Raw genomic sequence first — 20,177 nt, forward strand, 5'->3', positions numbered from 1 at the left:
TGGGGTTCTTTTCTTACTACGGCCAGTGGGTCCCACAATACGCGAACAAGGCCCGCCCACTGATCCAGTCCACGCAATTTCCCCTCACGGCCGAGGCACAACAGGCCTTCGCCCGTATTCGCTCAGACATAGCCAAGGCCGGGATGCACGCAGTAGATGAGACACTGCCCTTCCAAGTAGAGAGCGACGCTTCAGATTTCGCCCTTGCCGCCACTCTAAACCAGGCAGGCAGACCAGTGGCATTCTTTTCCCACACCCTCCGGCCTCCGAAATTCGACATTCCTCTGTTGAAAAGGAGGCCCAGGCTATCGTTGAGGCCATGCGGCACTGGAGGCATTACCTGGCCGGCAGGAGGTTCACCCTCCTCACTGACCAGCGGTCGGTAGCCTTCATGTTCAACAACACGCAGCGGGGCAAGATCAAAAATGACAAAATCTTGCGGTGGAGAATCGAGCTCTCCACCTATAATTACGAGATCATTTATCACCCCGGCAAACTCAACGAGACCCCAGACGCCCTCTCCCGAGGTACATGTGCCAGTGCACAAGTGAACCAGCTCCGTGCCTTGCATGAGAGCCTTTGCCATCCGGGGGTCACTCGGTTGTACCACCAAATCAAAGCCCGCAATCTGCCCTACTCCGTCGAGGGAGTACGGACAGTCACCAGAGACTGCCAGGTCTGTGCTGAGTGCAAGCCGCACTTCTACCGGCCTGACCGCGCGCACCTGGTGAAAGCGTCCCGCCCCTTTTGAACGCCTCAGCGTGGATTTCAAAGGGCCCCTCCCCTCCACCGACCGCAACACATATATCCTTAGTGTGGTCGATGAATTCTCTAGGTTCCCCTTCGCCATCCCATGCCCGGATATGACGTCTGCCACTGTCACCAAGGCCCTCGATTCCATATTCGCTCTGTTCGGTTTCCCCGACTACATCCACAGTGACAGAGGATCCTCATTCATGAGCAATGAGCTGCGTCAGTTCCTGCTCAGCAGGGGTATCGCCTCCAGCAGTACGACCAGCTACAGCCCCCGGGGAAATGGGCAGGTAGTGAGGGAGAACGAGACGGTATGGAGGACCGTCCAGCTGGCCCTACGGTCCAGAAACCTCCCAGACGCTCGCTGGCAGCAGGTCCTCCCTGATGCACTCCAATCTATTCGGTCACTGCTGTTCACCGCGACTGACAACACACCCCATGAACGCGTTTTTACCTTCCCTAGGAAGTCTACATCCGGGGTGTCGCTCCCGATTTGGCTCGCAGCTCCAGGGCCGGTCCTACTTCGTAGGCACGTCAGACTCCACAAGGCAGACCCTCTGGTGGACAGGGTACGCCTGCTCCACACTAACCCCCAGTATGCCTACGTGGAGTTCCCCGACGGCCGCCAGGATACTGTCTCGCTCAGGGACCTGGCTTCCTCGGCTGCCGATCCCACGCCCACACACCTCCCCACCCACGTGCCACCATCCTTTTCCCCGGTGCCCCCAACATCAGCCCCACTAGGTCCATCCCTCGTTCCCCTGCCCACACTAGAGGACATGGAAGATTTCGGCACGCTCCTGGAGTCGTCCAGCCACTGGCCAGTACCAACACCGCCACCACCGATGCCGTCGACACCGACACAGCCTGTGCAGATGAGGCCACCACTGCTGCATCGCTCTCAACGAACCGTCAGACCGCCGGTCAGACTCAACCTATGACAGGCACCCCCACCCCAAACTCCTCCCCTCTGTAAATAAATCACTGCTTATGTATAATAGTTTCACTTCACCCCCACCGGACTCATTCTTAACAGGGGGTGAATGTGGTGGTCCACCACTGTATATATATATGTGTGTGCCTGTATTGGGGATGTACAGCAGTACCTGTATTACAGGTTTGTCGGTAAGCCCCTGCCAGCTAGCTCCGCCCACAGGGAGCAGTATAAATATTCATGAGCTCTCCTGAGCTGCCATTCTACAGCTGCAGTCGAGGGAATAACATCTCACGGTAATAAAGCCTCTCTTGTACCGATTCGTGTCTTTGTGTGCAATTGTTAGCGCATCAATGTTAAATAAAATTGTGTTGCATCTCATCAAGTGTTGGAAGTCTGTCTCTCGCTACACTGCATCAAACGCAGTCCACATAGACCCCGCCTGCCCAACACATCAAAGTCCAAACTTCCTGGGCAGTTTCCTGCATACTCAGTAACTCAGGAGATCCGAGGGTTCCCCCAGCGCATTTTGGGAAGTGCCGCCAGATTCCACCTGGAGATCGGAAGTTCTATCCCTCCCCCCCAAGTCTGCATTCCATGGGCAGCCCTCACTTCCAGAGGCAGAATACCAGCAGCAAAGTGAGATTAAACACCTCAATTGGCCTAGATGCGGGAAGGCCTAACTCGACTTTGCCCTCCATCCCTATCCCAGCTCGATTGAGGGAAGTCAGAATTGTAGTGGGCTCTCCTGCACAAACAGCCATCTGCTTCTTGGACTGCTCACAAGGGGAGGGGGGGCATTCAATTCAATCCATTGAGCGGGATTTTCCTATCCTTCGCAGCCTGTTCTGCAGCAGCAGAGGACGGCTCGCCAGTGACCAGGAGCGGCACCTTCTGGTCCCACCGTGGTCTCCGGGGTTTCCAGAGGAACGCACCCCTCGCTTCCGCGAAACGCACAGCGGTGATGTGCCATCGGTGGGACAGTAAGATCCCGCCAGCGTGAACAGCCAGAAAATCCCATATGTGTACAGGTGACACCCACCCACACAGCAGTGGAAGTGGGAATGAGTTCCAAAGAACCGTCATATACAACTCAAAATATTAACTCTCTTTCTATCTCCACAGATGTTGCATGCAGCCTTGTTACGTTTTTGCAGCACTTTCTGTTTTTATTTAGCATGAATTCCAGTTGTGGAATTCTATGTTGCTTCTTTAAAGGATTTAAAAATTTTGCCTGAAGTAGAGCCAGGCACTGGCTGCATCTACTGTTCACTCGGCTTTGCAGATATCACTAAAAGAAACTGCACTGGCAGAATGACAAGCAATCCTGTCAGAATTGGGCCTCAGTTGACTCCAGTCCAACATACTCACAATCTTGGTGGAAATGGAAGCTGTAAATCCATGAAGGCTGATTTCTTTGTCAGAAGGAGTCACATTTTATATTCTGAAATTTGCTTATACAAAATAGTTTTCTCTTTCTTTAGGAAGGATAGCATCCCACTTACACTGCACCAAGAAGCCACAGTGATATTCCTCCACATGGCAAAACTGAGCACCTGCTTAAGCTGCTTCATCAATGACCTTTCTTCCAACATAAGGATGCTCGCTGATGATTTCACAATGTTTAGTCCCATTCATAACTCCTCAGATACTGACGTAGCTCGTGTTCAAATGCAACAAGACCTGGACCATAAATCATCTTGGGCCGATAGGCAGCAAGTAACATTTGTGCCACATAACAGCCAGACAGTGACCGTCTCCAACAAGAAAGAATCTAACCGTGACCTCTTGAAATAGAATCCCCATTATCAACACCCTGGGGGTTTTCATTGACCAGAAACTCAACTGGACTAGCCATATAAATACTGTGGCTACAAGACAAGTTCAGAGGCTAGGAATCCTGTGGCATGTAACTCACCTCCTAACTCCCCAAAGCCGGTCAATCATCTATAAGTTGGAGATTAGGAATGTAATGGAGTACTCTCCAACTGCCTGGATGAGTTGCTCCAACAACATTCAAAAAGCTTCACATTATCTAGGACAAAGCAGCTCGCTTGATTGGCAGCCCATCCAGAGACATTCACTGCCTCCACCACCTATGTACACTGGTATCAGTGTGTACTATCTATAAGATGGACTGCATAAATTTACCAAGACTGCTTCGACAGCACCTTCCAAATCCGTGAACGCTACCATCTAGAAGGACAAGGGCAGAAGGACATGGGAACACCACTACCTGGAAGTTCCCCTCCAAGCCACTCACCATCCTAACTTGGAAATATATATCACAATTCCTTCACTGTTGCAAACTCCTGGAGCTCCCTCCCTACACCAGAGGGACTGTGGTGTACCTACACCACATGGACTGGAGCGGTCCAAGAAGGCAGCTGACCACCATCTTCTCAACGGTAATTCGGGACGCGCAATAAATGCTGGTCCAGCCAGTGATGCCCACATCCCGTGAATGAATTTTATTTTAAAAACCCAGTCACATCAAAGAAGGTGAGGTGCAAGCTCAAAATGTGCTGGCATACTGAGATTTGTGACATCAAATCTGGGTACACAAGTACTCATGGAATGAGCTCAGCCACCCACCTCAAATTCATTGACAAAAGGCCTTCCCAGGAATTTCTACCCATGAATGGTTAGACTGTAGCCTTTGCCGGAGCTAAATTATTTGAATTAAAATGTTCATCCTGTGTGACATTTTTATTGTATCGCTTGAAGCTTATATAAGTGTACAGCAGTTGTGTGGGCAATAATGTTGGAGTTCGCGAGAAGGCTAACTGAAATGCTCAACTATTCAGTTCAACCTTTGTGATGGATGGTATTTGCACATGTTCTATCGGTTTTGCTACTTCATGCATATATAATTTGAATTAGTTTGTTATTGCAGTGGCAGAACAGTGAACCTATAAACAAGTGGCTCAAAGAGTCATGTGACATTGGTTCCCATTTTTTGATTTCCCCATGATTCAAATTGCTGACGATAACTTTATTACTGGTAATGGATCCAAAGAAATTTGATTCCAAAGGAACAGAATCGTGGAGGAAATGTAGATGTAATCGCAATTTTTCACTGGTTATTGATATGCACCCCGGGCCAGTTCCCTGATATCTTCGCATGGCTTAAAAATACCTGAGTCCAGAATATTTGTCTGTGTTTCTGACCAGGATATGAAAGTAGACAGACAGATCCAAAAAAACAAATTACTAAAATAAGAAAAAACATTAGTTACTTTATATGAGCACTTTATCACGTTTGGAATTATTTTATATTTTATGCACATATACCACATGTAGGTGAACAACAGTGATCATCTGGAAATATAACTTAGTCAGCCATAGCAAAGTAATGAATTACTAAATTGTTATCAAGGGCCCGATCTAACCAAAATTCAACAGAGTCCCGTGCCACATGTGTTTAGCCGGGTGTTTCCCGGTGCTCTCAGTGCCAAGAAACACCATGCTATTTAAAGCCACTTTGTTGTAATTGGGGGCCTCAGCGGGGATTGCCCGCCAAGGCCACATTTAGTCCCATTTCCTGCACTGAGGTGCTCCGCACTCCGGAAATCCTCAGTGCAGGAGGAGATTGGGACCGCTTTTAAAAATTGTGTCCTGATCTTGCGATGCCCCCCCCCCACCCCCCCCCCTCCCCCCCCCCCCCCCCACCCCAAACTCGCCTACAAGATGGTTCTCGGGCCCCCCTGCATCCTATCTCTCATGGGTAGGGCACCCCGGGCTAGATCCCTGGTGTGGGAATAGTGCCAGCCAGGCACCTTGCCACTGCCAGCCTGGCACCTTGTGGCAATGTCACCCAGGTGGCACTGCTAGGATGACAGGCTGGCAATGCCAGTGTGGCACCCTGCCTAGAGGCCAACCACCTGAGGATCTCTTTCTGGGGTCCAGCACTGAACAGCGCTTTCCTGAAGTCTCCAAGGCGAAAAAGTGAGATCTCAAGGCCTTGTTAAACCAGGCAAGTGCATATTAGAATGAGCCTAGCTGTCTCACTCTAATATGCAGATTTTCCGAAAACTGATCCCACCCACAATGGACGGGATTCAGATCATGACGTCTCGCGAGATCCTGTTAGATCTCGCGAGGTGTGGAGAGCTGGGTTGATCCCGGAAGAGGGACCTCTCGGCATCTACCGGCTGTGCCGTGCACCTGTTCATGCAGCCGTTAGACCATGCCACAAATCCCTGTATACTACAGCATGAAGGTACATCTTTAAGAAGAATAGAGAATAATTTGTCTGCAGACACAAATGTGCTAATTATAATGTACAATCTGCCCTCACCTGCATTAGTTATGGTGCCTGCACCAAACAAAACTGCCATGTAATTCTATTACAGAGTCATCCACAGCACATTTCGGCAAGGATAGGGAAACATCATCAAAAAATTACAGATTCAATTTTGCAGTCACTGGTAATGTCCAATAGCCTGCCTTGGAACGTGTTAAATTCCATTTGCAAATTTTTCCAATTCAGTGAATGATCTCTCAGATATTTCAACTTTCTACTGGACATTTTACTGGTGATCTTGATGATAAGCAGATTTTTGCACATATGCACACATGTGCATAAACAGAGCTACACTATACATGGACAGAGAGCAATACATGAGTTTGTACCGTAATTGTGTCTGGGAGGTACCTATTTATGACTCGTATCAACTTGTGTTACAAAGCCCAATCCATATTCACCAAAGTATAATAAAGAAAATTTTTGAAAGTGTCACACATTTTCCTTATAATTATTGCTCATGCACGCAAATATTTACAGAACTTGAAGCTAAAACCAATCAACAGATAAGTTGTCGAAAGCTCAGAGCACATAATGGGCATAAACTAATAGCCAATTGGTAAATTAAGAGATGTGAAGGAAAATATTGATCTGGTGCCATTAGCATGAATTGTTATTTCCTTTTTAATCTTCCACAGGAATATTTTAATGAAGTGCTACACCTTATTAAATTATTTTTCTGAAGTTGGATTTTATATGCCTTTGTTTCTACTGAGATTATCTTTTTTTATTCTGCAATTTGAAGAATCAGATTGCTACTCACAAACACAGTTGTTCTATTTTCTTCTTTTTCACCCATGAATCAGGTACAGTTGAAGACATATTCTTTCAGGGCTGCATAATGACTGGGAACTATGGCTGAATGCAGGAAATCACCACCCGCTACCATCATAGATTCCCCACATTTAAAAGAGACATCCAAGATGGATCAAAAGGATGATCAAAATGCACATTTGTAGTTTGCAAATCCCAGACAGCAGAATGACCTCTTCCAAATAATTATATCAGCAACAGTGCCAAAATAAGGAATATAACCCTTTTAGTTTTATTCATTTAAGAAGTAATTTACTTAAATATGGCTAACTGTAAAACATTAAAATTAGATATAAGTATCTGCATTCAATATTCTTCTGGAACCAAAATATAAATGAATACCTTCTCTCTGCACAAATCTACCCTCACTGAGGAAGACAATATGTTTTGCAAATCATTAATTCTTAATTAGGCCACAGCAACGTCTTTCATTTACTGTTTACTAAAAATAATAAACCCCAAAATTACAATGAAGTACTTATGTCAGCAGTTTTCTGTCAAACTTCCCCAAATTAGTCATTACAATCGTGTTAGCAAACTCACCACAATAGGTCTGCAAACGAATTGACTCAAGTAAACATTCCTAGACACGCACAACCCACTCTGTGCTGTACGGCTAAACCCGCTGTAAGTATGTAGGACCAACCACAGTCATTTGAGACTGTGTACAAAATTAATTGGCAAGAGTGCCAAGAAAAACATTCTAATCAGTTGATTTCCTCTCATTAAAAGTTAATTAGTTTGACATAAGCTTCCTGCATAGGAAAGTATTGGGCACTTAGTGGTCATTAGGACAGAGACAAATATCATACAGAGTGAGTTCATCAGAAATACAATCATACAAACAGAAAATTCTCCATGGCATAAATAAAACATACGCTTCCATATGCTGGTGACATCTGATTGCAGAGAAATCACATGGTCCTGTAAAAAGAAGATAACTGTTTCAATTCCAGGTTTGAAATGTTCATGCTTATTATCCAAATGTATTTCTTGTCAAGTTTGTTTTAAAACCAAAGCAAAGTATAACCATTCCAAATTTAGACATTTCCTAATTAATTTGTTGAAATTGGTTCAGGTAAAAAAATTATTGCTTTCTGGGGGTAAAAAAGAACTCTTGTAAATCATGTCTTATTCAGAAGGAACTGTAATCAACCAAACTCTAACACAGGAATGTTAAATAGGAATGCAAAATGTGTAAACTTCAGCTGGTGAAATTTTCCATTTGAAATTTTTGAGCACATATTCCAGAATGTGATCCAAATGGAGTGTTTTCCAGCACATGCCATTTCTTTGTTTATACCTTTCCCCCATCTGTCTCACTTTATTGAATTTCCTCTTCTAAATGAATCATGAAGTTTTAACTTGCACACTAATAACAGTGTTTATGAAAGGAAAATTCGGGTTTATTTTTCTTCAATTAAGAGAAAAATTCTTGACCTTCATCTCAGAAAAGCTGTTAGATTAAGTGTTGTAACTTAAGGAACAGCTTAGCAGAAAGCAAAAAAAGAAACATTAACTAATATAGGGTGTAAAACAAATAAGAAACAGACACAAAAGTGAACTGCCCAGGAAATGCATGCACTCAACGTGAAACTTAATACAATACTAGGAAATAGTTACGAGGAATAGAAAAGCTGATTTATTTTGAGCTTTTGCTGTCACCAGATTAAAGGTGTGTTTTAAATTTAAAACAAAGCAAATTAACTGAAATGTCTCCAAATGGGAATTCAAGACAATCATGTTCAATGTCATTTGTTTTTTTAATCCTTTTCTATTATCAATATTAAATGCTTCAAGACAACCACATATTTTCAAATTGCTATTGAAAATTTGAGAAAATATTCAATTAATGTTATAATATCCATTTAAACAGAAATTATCTTATAGACTGAATTAAAGTTAACATCTTGCTCTTTATACTTTGGCATTCAAATTCAGTTCTTTTAAATAATAGATTTCTGTTTCAAATAAATGATCTGTACTTATGGTATGAATTCCCCAAACAATAAATTCCTTAATCTCAGAGCTATCTAGCCAGGCAAGAAGTAACAACAATGTATGTTTAGATAGCACCTTTAATGTAGGAAAAGATCCCGAGGCTTATTAGAAGCATAATCAGAGAAGAAACAACAGCTAAGAATGGTGCTTGACGCAAATGGCTCAGTCAAGAGGGTGAATGTTAAGGCTGAAAGGGGATATGGATTGGATCTCAGAGCTTAGGTCCAGGCAGCTGAAGACCTAACCACCAAAGAAATGGCAAAGAGGTTACAGGCACAAAGAGGAGTGCAGAGTTCTTGGCACGTTGTTGGGCTGGAGAAAGATAGAGGGGTATATGAGGCCATGGAGCAATGTGAACTTGAGGACAATCATTTCTAATTTGAGGCATTGGGACTGGTTTAGCACAGTGGGCTAAACAGCTGGCTTGTACTGCAGAACAAGGCAGCAGCGCGGGTTCAATTCCCGTACCGGCCTCCCCAAACAGGCGCCGAAATGTGGCGACTAGGAGCTTTTCACAGTAACTTCATTGAAGCCTACTTGTGACAATAAGCGATTATTATTATGTTATTATTATTGGGAGATTGGAAGGCAATGTACGGCAGCAAATTCAGGGGTAATGAACTGTGCGGGATACAATACACACAGCATCCAACAGAGTTTTGAGTGAACTGAAATTCATGGAGAGTGGGAAAAGGGAGCAGTGGAATTGTCCTCTTTGGAAGTAATAAAGACACGGAGGAGAGTTTCAGCAAAAGTTGGGCTGAGGCAGGGGTCGAGCTATGCAATACTACGGCGATGGAGAGGATATGAGGTTGGAAATTCAGCCCAGAGTCAAAGAGGTCCCCATAGTTGTGAACTAGCAAGCTCAACCCGAGACAGTAGAGGGGAACAAGGTGACCAAAGAAAATCCAGCAGAAGGCCTGCCCACAGCTTACTAACCTACCCCTGCCCCCACACAATTACACCAGTGGTGAGTGTGGCATTGAACAGCCCACTTAGAAGTAGGCCAGTTGATTGTCCACTCAAAGGCCTCACCCCACTGCCACTGGGATTTAACCAGTAGCAGAAGAGACACATTTCAAGCCTGGCATGTTTTCTTTTTTTTTTAAGTATTTATATTAAGGTTTTGCAGAATTTTTCATAATAAAACAGTAGTAACAATAATAACAAAACAAACTAGAGTGAACATTAACATAGTGTAAAAAGAGAATATACAATAACAATTAAATAGACATTACCCCACACGACCCAGTCTTCCCACACCATCACAATGAAGCACTCACCCCCACCCCCCCCCCCCCCTGCGGATTGCTGCTGCTGCTGACATTTTAATTTTCCCCGCAAAAGTCGACGAACGGCTGCCACCTCTGAGAGAACCCTAGCGAAGACCTTCTTGAGGCAAACTTTATTTTCTCGAGGCTGAGAAACCCAGCCATGTTGTTAACCCAAGTCTCTACACTCGGGGGCTTTGAGTCCCTCCACATTAATAAAATCCGTCTCCGGGCTACAAGGGAGGCAAAGACCAAGACGTCGGCCTCTTTCGGCCCCTGAACTCCCGGGTCTTCTGACACTCCAAAGATCGCTATCTCTGGACTCAGCACCACCCATGTGTTAAGCACCTTGGGCGTTGCCCTCGCGAACCCTTGCTTGAACTCTCTAAGCCCCAGGCATGCCCAAAACATGTGGACATGGTTTGCAGGGCTGCCCTTGCACCTCATACAACTGTCTTCTACCCCAAAAACTTGCTCATTCTCGCTGCCGTCATATGTGCCCGGTGGATCACCTTAAATTGAATTAGACTGAACCTGGCACATGATGAGGAGGAATTAACCCTGCCCAGGACCTCTGCCCACAGACCTGCATCCAACTCCTCACCTAGCTCCTCCTCCCACTTGCCCTTGAGCTCCTCCACCGGGGTTTCCTCCACCTCCTGTAGTCCTTGGTAGATATCCGACACCTTCCCCTCCCCCAGCCAGGTGCCGGAGACCACCCTGTCCTGTATCCTCAGTGGTGGCATCGTCGGAAAGGCCACTACCTGTTTTCTCAGGAAGGCTCGTACTTGCAGATATTTAAAGGCGTTTCCTGGCGGCAGATTAAATTTGTCCCTGAGTGCCTTCAAACTGGGAAAGCTTCCGTCTATGAACAGATCTCCCATCCTTCTGATGCCTGCCCTCTGCCAGTTCTGGAACCCACCATCCATCCTACCCGGGACAAACCTGTGGTTGTTGCATATCGGGGTCCAGACTGACGCTCCCTCCACCTTCTTGTACCTCCTCCAATGTCCCCAGATCCGCAGTGTCGCCACCACCACCGGACTTGTGGAGTAACGGGTCGCCGAGACCAGCAAAGGAGCTGTTATCAAAGCTCCCAGACTAGAACCTTTACATGACACCACCTCCAGCTGCTCCCATGCCGCCCCCCACCCCCATCGCCCACTTCCTAATCATAGCTATATTGGTCGCGCAGTAGTAGTTGCGAAAGTTCGGCAGCGCCGACCCACCACACTCCTCCCCCCCTGCACTCCAACAGCGATCTCCTTACTCGCTCACACAAAGCCCGTATTGATCCTACTCACTCGCTTTAAAAAGGCCTTAGGGATGAAGATGGGGAGGCACTGAAAGACAAACAAAACCTGGCATGTTTTCTAACATTGTCTGGTGTTGGAAAGGGGTTCTGTCCTAAATAAGACTTCTGGGCCCACTGGAGGACCCCGAAAAGTTAACGTTCCCCCTTTCCCGCCGGTTGCTCTCCTTCAGTTCTACTTAAACCCTCTCTCACTCTTGGAGTGAACCCACACACTGGAGCCTGCTAGTTTTGCACCCCAAAAAATGTAACACAAACATGATCTAACGCAGCACACCTCTGTCCCAAGGTCCTCGTGAGCAGTTATGCTCTGACTGACTAACAGGTCTCTGGGGTGGAAATTCCTGATTCAAAAGTCCATTAGCGGCTGTTAAATGGCTGTCTGGCAGCCAGTGTTCCCTTGGCAGTCTTCCCCACCCCTAACCTTTTAGCTGGGTGGAACAGTGGGAAGAGGGAATCTGGCACCTTGTGTAATTCAATCCAGTGTAACTGCAAAGATCCAACTGACTTTTGCGAAGTACTGTGACACTGGGCACAACCTTCCTGAAAGGGAACAATGTGCCCGAGAGAGCGCGTTTAGCCACATGTTTCATGGCACTCGCAGTGCCGAGAAACACATGGCTATTCAACGCGACTTGCTTTGAATATGGGGCGTGAACGGGGAACGTGCAGCTGAGGCCGCCCGTAGTTCCGATTTTTACAATGGGGAGCTCCGCTTGCGGAAATCCCCGTTGTAGAGAGAGACCGGGACGCCATTTTTAAATGGCAACCCGATCTCTGAGGCCCCCAAAAGAATCCCCAACTCCCCCCCCCACCCCCCCCCACCCTGAATGCAATATGGGTGGGTCCCCTTACTGCCTCGCTCTAATATGCAGATTTGCCAAAAAGAGATTGTGCCCATTGTGGGCATGATTCACTTTGCAACGTGTCGGGAGATCGCCTTGAATCTTGCGAGGTGTTGCGGGCCAGGTAGATCCCGGGAGCGAGGTCCACCAGCTGTCAATGGCCAAGCTGCGCCGCCGCAATCTGCTTTTCCGGTGCAGCGTGGACGGAGGATCACGCCCACTATCTCCAGTAAGAAGCCTGAAACTACCTCGGCTTCACACCCATTACATTTTAATTGTAATTGTTAATCCTTCAAATGTGGATTTTTAAAAATTGCTGCAAATTCTTGGCCACCATTTTTCTAATGACAATCAAGCTGAGTCGGCCTCAGGGAAAGTGGAGCTGGTGGGATTTTTGACAGGGTTGTAATACAGTATTTCCAGATCACAAAGTAATATCAGGTAAAAGGAGTTGGGTTCAAGAATTGTTCAGCCCCTCTGGTCAGAAAGTAATACTATAAAAACGGACAGAGACAACAGAATTTCAATTCAGGGGTTTGGGGGCCGATATCTCTAATCTTTTTAATCTTAGGAGGGAGCTACTGTCATATCAGCTATTCATGAATTTAAAAATTTAACTGGATGTGCAAAATTCAATTTTCAAACACAAGGATTGCCTCAGAACACAGAATATATCTCTGGCCCCACTTTCCTTTTAGCAGTTGGTCTTACACTAGTATCTATGTTACATCAATGGATTAGGACCAATCAAGAACTCTATTCCTTGTCTTCAGTTCCCTGCCTAAAGGCATGCCCAATCCATCAGCATCACAGTTTCTACCATGGGCAAGAAGGCAACATTCCTCACAATATTTAAGAAGCACTTAGGTGAGCACTTGAAACACCAGAGCTGACGAGCTACGGACCAAGTGCTGGAAAATGGGATTAGATGGATGGGTGCTCAATGGCCGGCACAGACATAATGGGTCGAAGGGCCTCTTTCTCTGCTGTAAAGCGCTATGACTCTATGGCCGAAAATGTCAGGCATTCACGCTAGCAGGATCTTTTGGTCCTGCCGATGGCACACCCATGCCGTGGGTTTCCTAGCGGCAAGGGGAGCAGTGAACAAGAGACCCAGTTGACAATGGCGGGACAATAAGATGCCACTGCTTGCCAATGTTGGGCCGCTTCCCTCACTCTGCAACAAGTGGTGGGCTGCAATGAAAATCTCGTCCAGTGTCTCTCAGGCAGGTCCCAAAATCCATCCCAGCATGTGAGCTAACTCCATGCTTTTGGCTTCAATCTGATTGACACCAGCCACCGAGCCAACTGAGCCAACTGTCCAGGAGTTCACGTTGCTGTGGCAACATGCAATTTTACAGCACTTTTGTAGTCCAGAGCTATGAGTAATCTTATGGGTCAGTGTTTAGAGAATCCCAAAGTGTATCATGGAGTTCACCTGACCCACGACTTTTAATAGATTGTGGTATGGGGAGCACACGGCCCACTCTACAGGTGTGGTACAGCAGAAATGGAAAAGTATTTTTTAAAGTAAAACAATGTTTATTCTATGAACTCAAGTTAACCTTTTTAAAACATACAATGAACATCTTAGCAACCATTAATTCAAATACAACCCCCAAAGAATACAACACTAAGTAATCCTTAATAACTTCCCAAACAACATCCAGAAGACAAAAGAAGCACCTTTTAACAGAAGCACATTAGGCTTACATTCACTACTGAGAACATTTATAATTCTGAATTTACCAAATGATCAAGAGATAGTCTTTTCATGGCAGAGAGAACAGCAGTACACCTGCTTTGTCTGGCTTCCGTTCCAACACTGAAAACTAAACTAAAACACACCCTGCGGGAAAGCAGCCTAAAACGAAAGTAAAAAGCTGACAGACAGCCCAGTTCCACACCACACTCTGACATCACTGATAAACATCCATTTCTTAAAGGTACATTTCTTAAGGACCCATTTCTTAAAGGTACTCTCACATGAGAGTAGTGATGGTAGAGGCTCCAATTTCCCTTTGCATCACGTGGGTGATCAGGAATCTCTGCCACTCTTACTGCCTGCCATAGGTAGATTGGAAGAAGATTGCAGAATGACACTCAAACTGCTCACCTTCCTTTGCCATCAATTCCTCGAGCAGCACTTGAACCTGGAGCTTCCAAGGGGCAGGGATGCTTCCCACTCCATAATAAGACCTCTTTAATATTTTTTTTAATTCAGCAATCTTTTTATGAGTTTAGTTGTATTGATGTTAGAATTACTTTTATTTGTTTAAAACATACTTTTTAAGGATCCTTATGACTGTGATATCCTCATAATTCATTACATATTATTATTACATAAACAATCATAAAATAAAATCCCTGTAACAAGCCCTGCCTACCCTCAAATCCATTCAACTGACAGGGAATCAATGATGTAGCAAGAGAAAATGCCCCCACGATGTTAATGAGGTTTGTCGACACAAGAGAAAATGACTTTCCTGTCAACAGTCCAATTTGTCACTCCTTAACATTATGACTATTGTCTGAAGCGTTGGTCTTCAAGCAACAGATTTCTCCTTCAGCCGGATATTCAATTAGTACAGACAATGTCAGACATTTTATTACAAATCTTGATATCTTTGTTTCTACAACTTTGAAGTTTTCCTTCATTTGAAATTAATTTGTCAACTTTGGCCTTCCTGGTTCATCAATTGGAGATCCTGATTGCCTGTACCCCTGTATTTAGCCTGGCTGTTTTCTCCAATTTCCCTCCCCATGTCGGGTAATGACACAGTGAGGTTCCCTTCACTGGGGACCTCATTTGAAGGACTTTAACAAGAAAGCCAACAAATCCAATCTTACAATTGTAATCTTACACACAGCCCACAATGTTTATGTTGCAAATCATCCAGAAATGTTGGGTGGAATCTTGTGGGGATGATGGGGGCCTGCCAACTGGAGAGCGGGCAGCACTCAGACACTTGACAGGCCAATCGGAGGCCAACAGCTCTGTTGAACAGCACGCCACCAGGGAAACGATGGCTCCTGTAAATATGTTACCCATCCAAGACCTAAGATCGTCACTGGATCACAGCCCAAAAGGCAGAGGGAGTGATTGCAGGATGGGAGTTACGGGGGAAGGGTTGACAGTAAGTGCAGGGCAGTTGGTTTCAACAACCCCCCACCCCCTTCCATCTTCCTGGTGCCAGATCCCTCAAGCAGATGCTGAGGGCCTTTGAACAAGCACCCCTAGCCCGGGAGTCTGGCAGGAACCTTACAAGTGTTTACTCATCATGCTCCCCGCATGGGTTAACACCAGTGGTATGGGATGAGGCCTGTAAATGAGTGTTAATTGACCACTTAACAGCCTCAATTGGTGGTGGTGGGGGGGGGGGGGGGGTGGAGGCTATCCTCAGGTCTATATGCCACAGGATTAGTCAGGTAGAGGCAGGAATGTGGCACGGTCTGCACCCTCCACCCTTCTGTCTGATGAAAAGCCCTTCCCCTCACCTTCCATCCAACCCATCACAGGGAAGGGCACATGTTTCCACCCTTTATCTTTAACAATAGTGAAATCCATGCGTTCGGTTCAGTTGAATTCAACGTTTAGTTTCTTGTTTCTTTGACATAAAACAATCCTTTTGTATTCAACGGCAGGGCAGTTAGTCAAAACCTTTGTCGCCTTTTTGAACTATTTCATTATCAGACCATGGACTGGAGGTTTCCACAGAGTTGCACAATTTCTTTTGTGCCATTCTATCGTCAGAGATATCAAATGTCTGAACCTTTGTACTTAAATGGACTTGCCAACTTCTGCTCATTTAAAATTTTAATGCTATGTAACAGATAACTTGCTGTTGCCTCTCATCTAACAATTAATGCCTGAGAGGTCCAGTGACGCCATTCGATTTGTTATTAAATAAGTTTGCTTTACAGTAGCCCCAGGCAAACTATGACAGGTCAGGGGGATAAAGCCGTGAGACCATCTCTGCCAGGTGGTCCCATTCTGGATGCCAAGATATGATACGATACTGGCTCAGATGTAGCTGAATTGCTTATACTGCACTGGTCAAGCACTAAAACCATGTCATAGTGACACACATTGCTCAGTGTAATTGGCTCCCAATGGAGTTTTTGTACTTTATGCTCCAAGTTTTTGAAGTTTGCTTTTAGAAGAAAACATTAAAATGAAACGGTCATTATAAATCCACAAACTGTTCAGTTTCCAACTAAAACAAATCATTAATATTGTTTATTTTGACTATGTAACATAACTTTAATGGAAAGTACTTGGATATATTATATTCTTCCACTGATTTAATGGACACATCCAGAGTGACATCTTGTAGAGCAACGATCAAACTGTGCCTTTAAACAAGTAATGCAGGGCACATTATGAGTTTAAACATCACAGGAAACTGTCAAGTATATTTACATAATAAAATTGCACAATAAAGTAATACATCAATATAAAGAGTGTAATGTATATTTTTATAGCAGATTCTGAGACATAGAGATTTTTTTCAATTTCATTTATTCATGCCATTTTTGAAACATTTTCAAGCATTGATCTACTCTTAAAGCTGTAATTTTTATATTTGGGGGGAAGAATTGCTCTGATCGTTCTGTGTAGCAATAAATACATTCATAAAGAGTGCATTTGAGTTTGGATTTGGGTTTATTGTCACGAGTACCGAGGTATAGTGAAAAATATTGTTCTGCGTATAAGCCAGAGATATTGTTCCATACATGAAAAAATATGACATACATAAATGCACAGTGTAAATACATAGGCATAAGCATCAGGTGAAGCAACTGGGTGACGCATTTTCAATCTAGCTATAAATAGCCTTCAGACTGCTTCTTCCATTTACTTCGATACACCAAAAAAAAATTATTTTGCAGCTCCATTTCAGAGACAGCAAGGTTCTGATTATGGACAATCCCTCATGCTGCTGTGACATAGGAAACAATACAAGTAAAAGTGCAAATCACCAGGCCTCCTTTGTGCACTTCCTAGTATTGGCTTTGTTCCATTTTTAGCAAGGTTCAAGCTTTAAGTTTCCATTTGACCTAGACACAGAAGGCTGGAGGTAGGCTGTTTGCCCATCTTTTCAATTAGTCAATGAAGGCATTAGGAAACGGTATTGGTGAGAAAATAACCATTGTTACAAATTAATTTTAAAATGTTCTTTTTCCACTGGATACAAAAACTATCACAAGAAATGATCACAAATTCCTTTCTGGAAAGATTTTATTATCTTTCAAATATTTGTGTTGAAACGCCTCAGTGTCTCAATGTGAAAGGGTGAGGTTTAGTTTGTGCCTTTAAAAAGATGAGCTTCAAGCAAGACACTGGGCTGGATTCACCGGTTGTTGTGATTCAATTTTCCTGCCGGCAGCACACGCCGACCAGCGGATTTTGCGGCGGCGTGGAGTGGTTACAATAGGAAATCCCATTGACAATTGGCAGGAAGATAGAATCCCGCTGCCAGCGAATGGCACGCGGTCAAGAAACATGCGGCTGGGAGACCGGAGAATTTTTAAAAATTAATTTATGGGATGTGGGTATCGCTGGTTAGGCCAACATTTATTGCCCATCCCTGGTTGCCCTTCAGTAGGTGGCTGTGAGTTGCCGCAGACTGTAATAGAGTTCAGAATATATTGGGCTTCTTTACAATACAGCTCCAATTTCATAATCTTTCACTTTCAAAGCTATAAACCATTTGTGTTATGCTGCAAAGTTTTGGGCCTCAATATCCTTCAGGGGTAAATCTTTTTTTAAACCATGAAATCATGTAACTGCACGTTGTTCACAATATTGCTTATTGGAAGAGATGCTCCTGCCAAAGCGGCAGTGAAAAAAAAAAAACTCAATTTAATATGATTCTTTTCCTGTAAAGATTTTAACTCTCAGCAGTTTGAATGGATCTACTATGCAGAAAAAAGAATTCATCTCTGAAACTGGTGCATGTTTTACACTGAAACACTATTGCCTCTCTCAAAAAGAGTAGTCGCCAATCCTGTCAGATCTTTTTGTGGTTATCGCTCCTATTCTTTTAGTTGGGTCACTTTGTTTTCTGCTCATTAGCAGTAATACTACCTAGGCAGGAAATCAGTAGTCCATAAACTAAAAGCTTCTTCGGACGCCAAATTACCCCACTAATAGTGTAAAATCAATTAACACCTCCTGGGACATCATTATTGTCACATTATGGCACCTGATATCCTCTAGGACCAATAAGTGATTTATGGAAATTCAAATCATATGCCTCAGAAAAACAAACAATGAGGATTACAGAGGAACACCTAAATAAATGTGAGATGTACACAACTGTAAGGCACCCTGGAGCAAACGGATTAATTTTGCTTTGCTAGATGTTGCAATGTATTTACATACATTGTCACTGATGATAATACCAGAGTTGTTATGTCAGCTCCCTGTCAAAACATTACCTGTGTACCTTTACCCCATGTATTTGGCCACATCGGGGTACTTTTAATTATGACTCTACTGTCCGGCATGATCTGCTGTCCTTGTATGAAGATACATTCTTTGTTAGCAATGATCTTAGTTTCAGACTCCTTGGTGTATTTGCAACCATGGCAACAGAATAGTAAGCTAAAGCCAATGAAATAACCAGGAAGTCTCATAGCAATTGTGTTTCATAAGGACAAAAGTTCCCGAGGGTAGACATTCACTGTTTCCCCACCGATTAGAATATTTAATAAACAGTCCTCATCTGAAACACAAGCTCTTCGGATAGAGGGTTCATAAATACTTTTTGTGAACTGCACACAACAATTGATTTAAGATGAGCAAAGATTTGTGTCAATGTAATTAGCACAGAATCCCTGTGCAAACCTGCTCCTAGCTGAGTATGCGTAGGTACCAAATGTAAATTCAGTGAATCTCAGAGCCACAATTCCTTCATTTAAATGTTATAGGTAATTTAAACAAATCCGTAGTGTTTGTTCAGAGCACTCAAGCCTCACATAGCCCATGCAATACCAAGGTTAGCTTGTGTGGAATTATTGACAACCAGGAGTGTTGTTGTGGAAAGATTCAGTCATTAGGTGTAAAATGCTAATTAAGTCATTATAATGGTAAATGTCAAGTCAAAAATGTAGCTTTATCAAAGCAAAATAGTTCAGGCCATGAGTATAATAGGACATGCCTGTTTAGACTGTAAAATAAATTTAATTTAAATGTACCTATTGCTGCAAAACAGAAATGCAAACCTCAAACAAGAACAATACCTCTGAAAAGCCCTCTGATCCTAGCACCCACCAGCTGGTGGGGCTATTGTGCCATGTTATTGTATGGGTTACACTAGTTTCTAGGTCATACTTTGCACCGTTTACTAATTTTAGCAAAACAAAGACGACTATAGTGTGGTTATACATTGATCAAAAGTGCCAAGGAATTGCTCACCTTTTGTTTAACATTGCTTTGAGCAGTTCTGCCCCTCCAAAAAAAATAAATGAATATTAGTAAGAAGTCTTGAATAGCAAAGAAAGCTTTACAACATGAAACAAATGATCAATAGAGATCCTTAGAGCTCAGGTATACAAGTAAGGCCATTTGTGGTTGATATAGATGCAACCAAAACACAGTACAGAAGAGATAAAAGGGGCTCACCTTTATCTGTCTTACGGCTCTCTTATTCCTCATTTCCAGAGATAAGAGGATGATTTGTCATCCAGCGTCTCTGAGGAAGTAGGTGGTAACCAGCAAGAAGTTTCCTCACCCATGTTTGACCTGATGCCATCAGCCTTCATAAAGTCGAAAGCTAATGTTGAGGACTCCCAGGCAAACTCTGTATTCCACTGTGCTGACACCTCTGGTGGATCTATCCTTTGGTGGGACAGGACACACCCAGGGCTGACGATGGTTACATTGTCTGTAAGAAATGATCCTGAGACAATGTAGGCTACAGTAAAAGTCTTACAA

General features: G+C 44.1%; 1 protein-coding gene across 6 annotated transcripts in view; it reads right to left on the reverse strand.

Annotated features, from left to right (window-relative positions):
• LOC119976738 overlaps nucleotides 1-20,177 on the reverse strand; it is a 489,950-nt gene that overhangs the window by 56,961 nt on the left and 412,812 nt on the right. For all 6 annotated transcript variants that reach the window (XM_038817468.1, XM_038817467.1, XM_038817469.1 and 3 more), the window contains exon 6: nucleotides 7,685-7,730. In XM_038817468.1, coding sequence (XP_038673396.1) covers nucleotides 7,685-7,730 — 46 coding nt within the window. The remainder of the gene's footprint in view (nucleotides 1-7,684; nucleotides 7,731-20,177) is intronic.

The sequence above is a fragment of the Scyliorhinus canicula genome, chromosome 13 (genome assembly GCF_902713615.1).
Source record: "Scyliorhinus canicula chromosome 13, sScyCan1.1, whole genome shotgun sequence".
NCBI classification, from domain to species: Eukaryota; Metazoa; Chordata; class Chondrichthyes; order Carcharhiniformes; family Scyliorhinidae; genus Scyliorhinus; species Scyliorhinus canicula.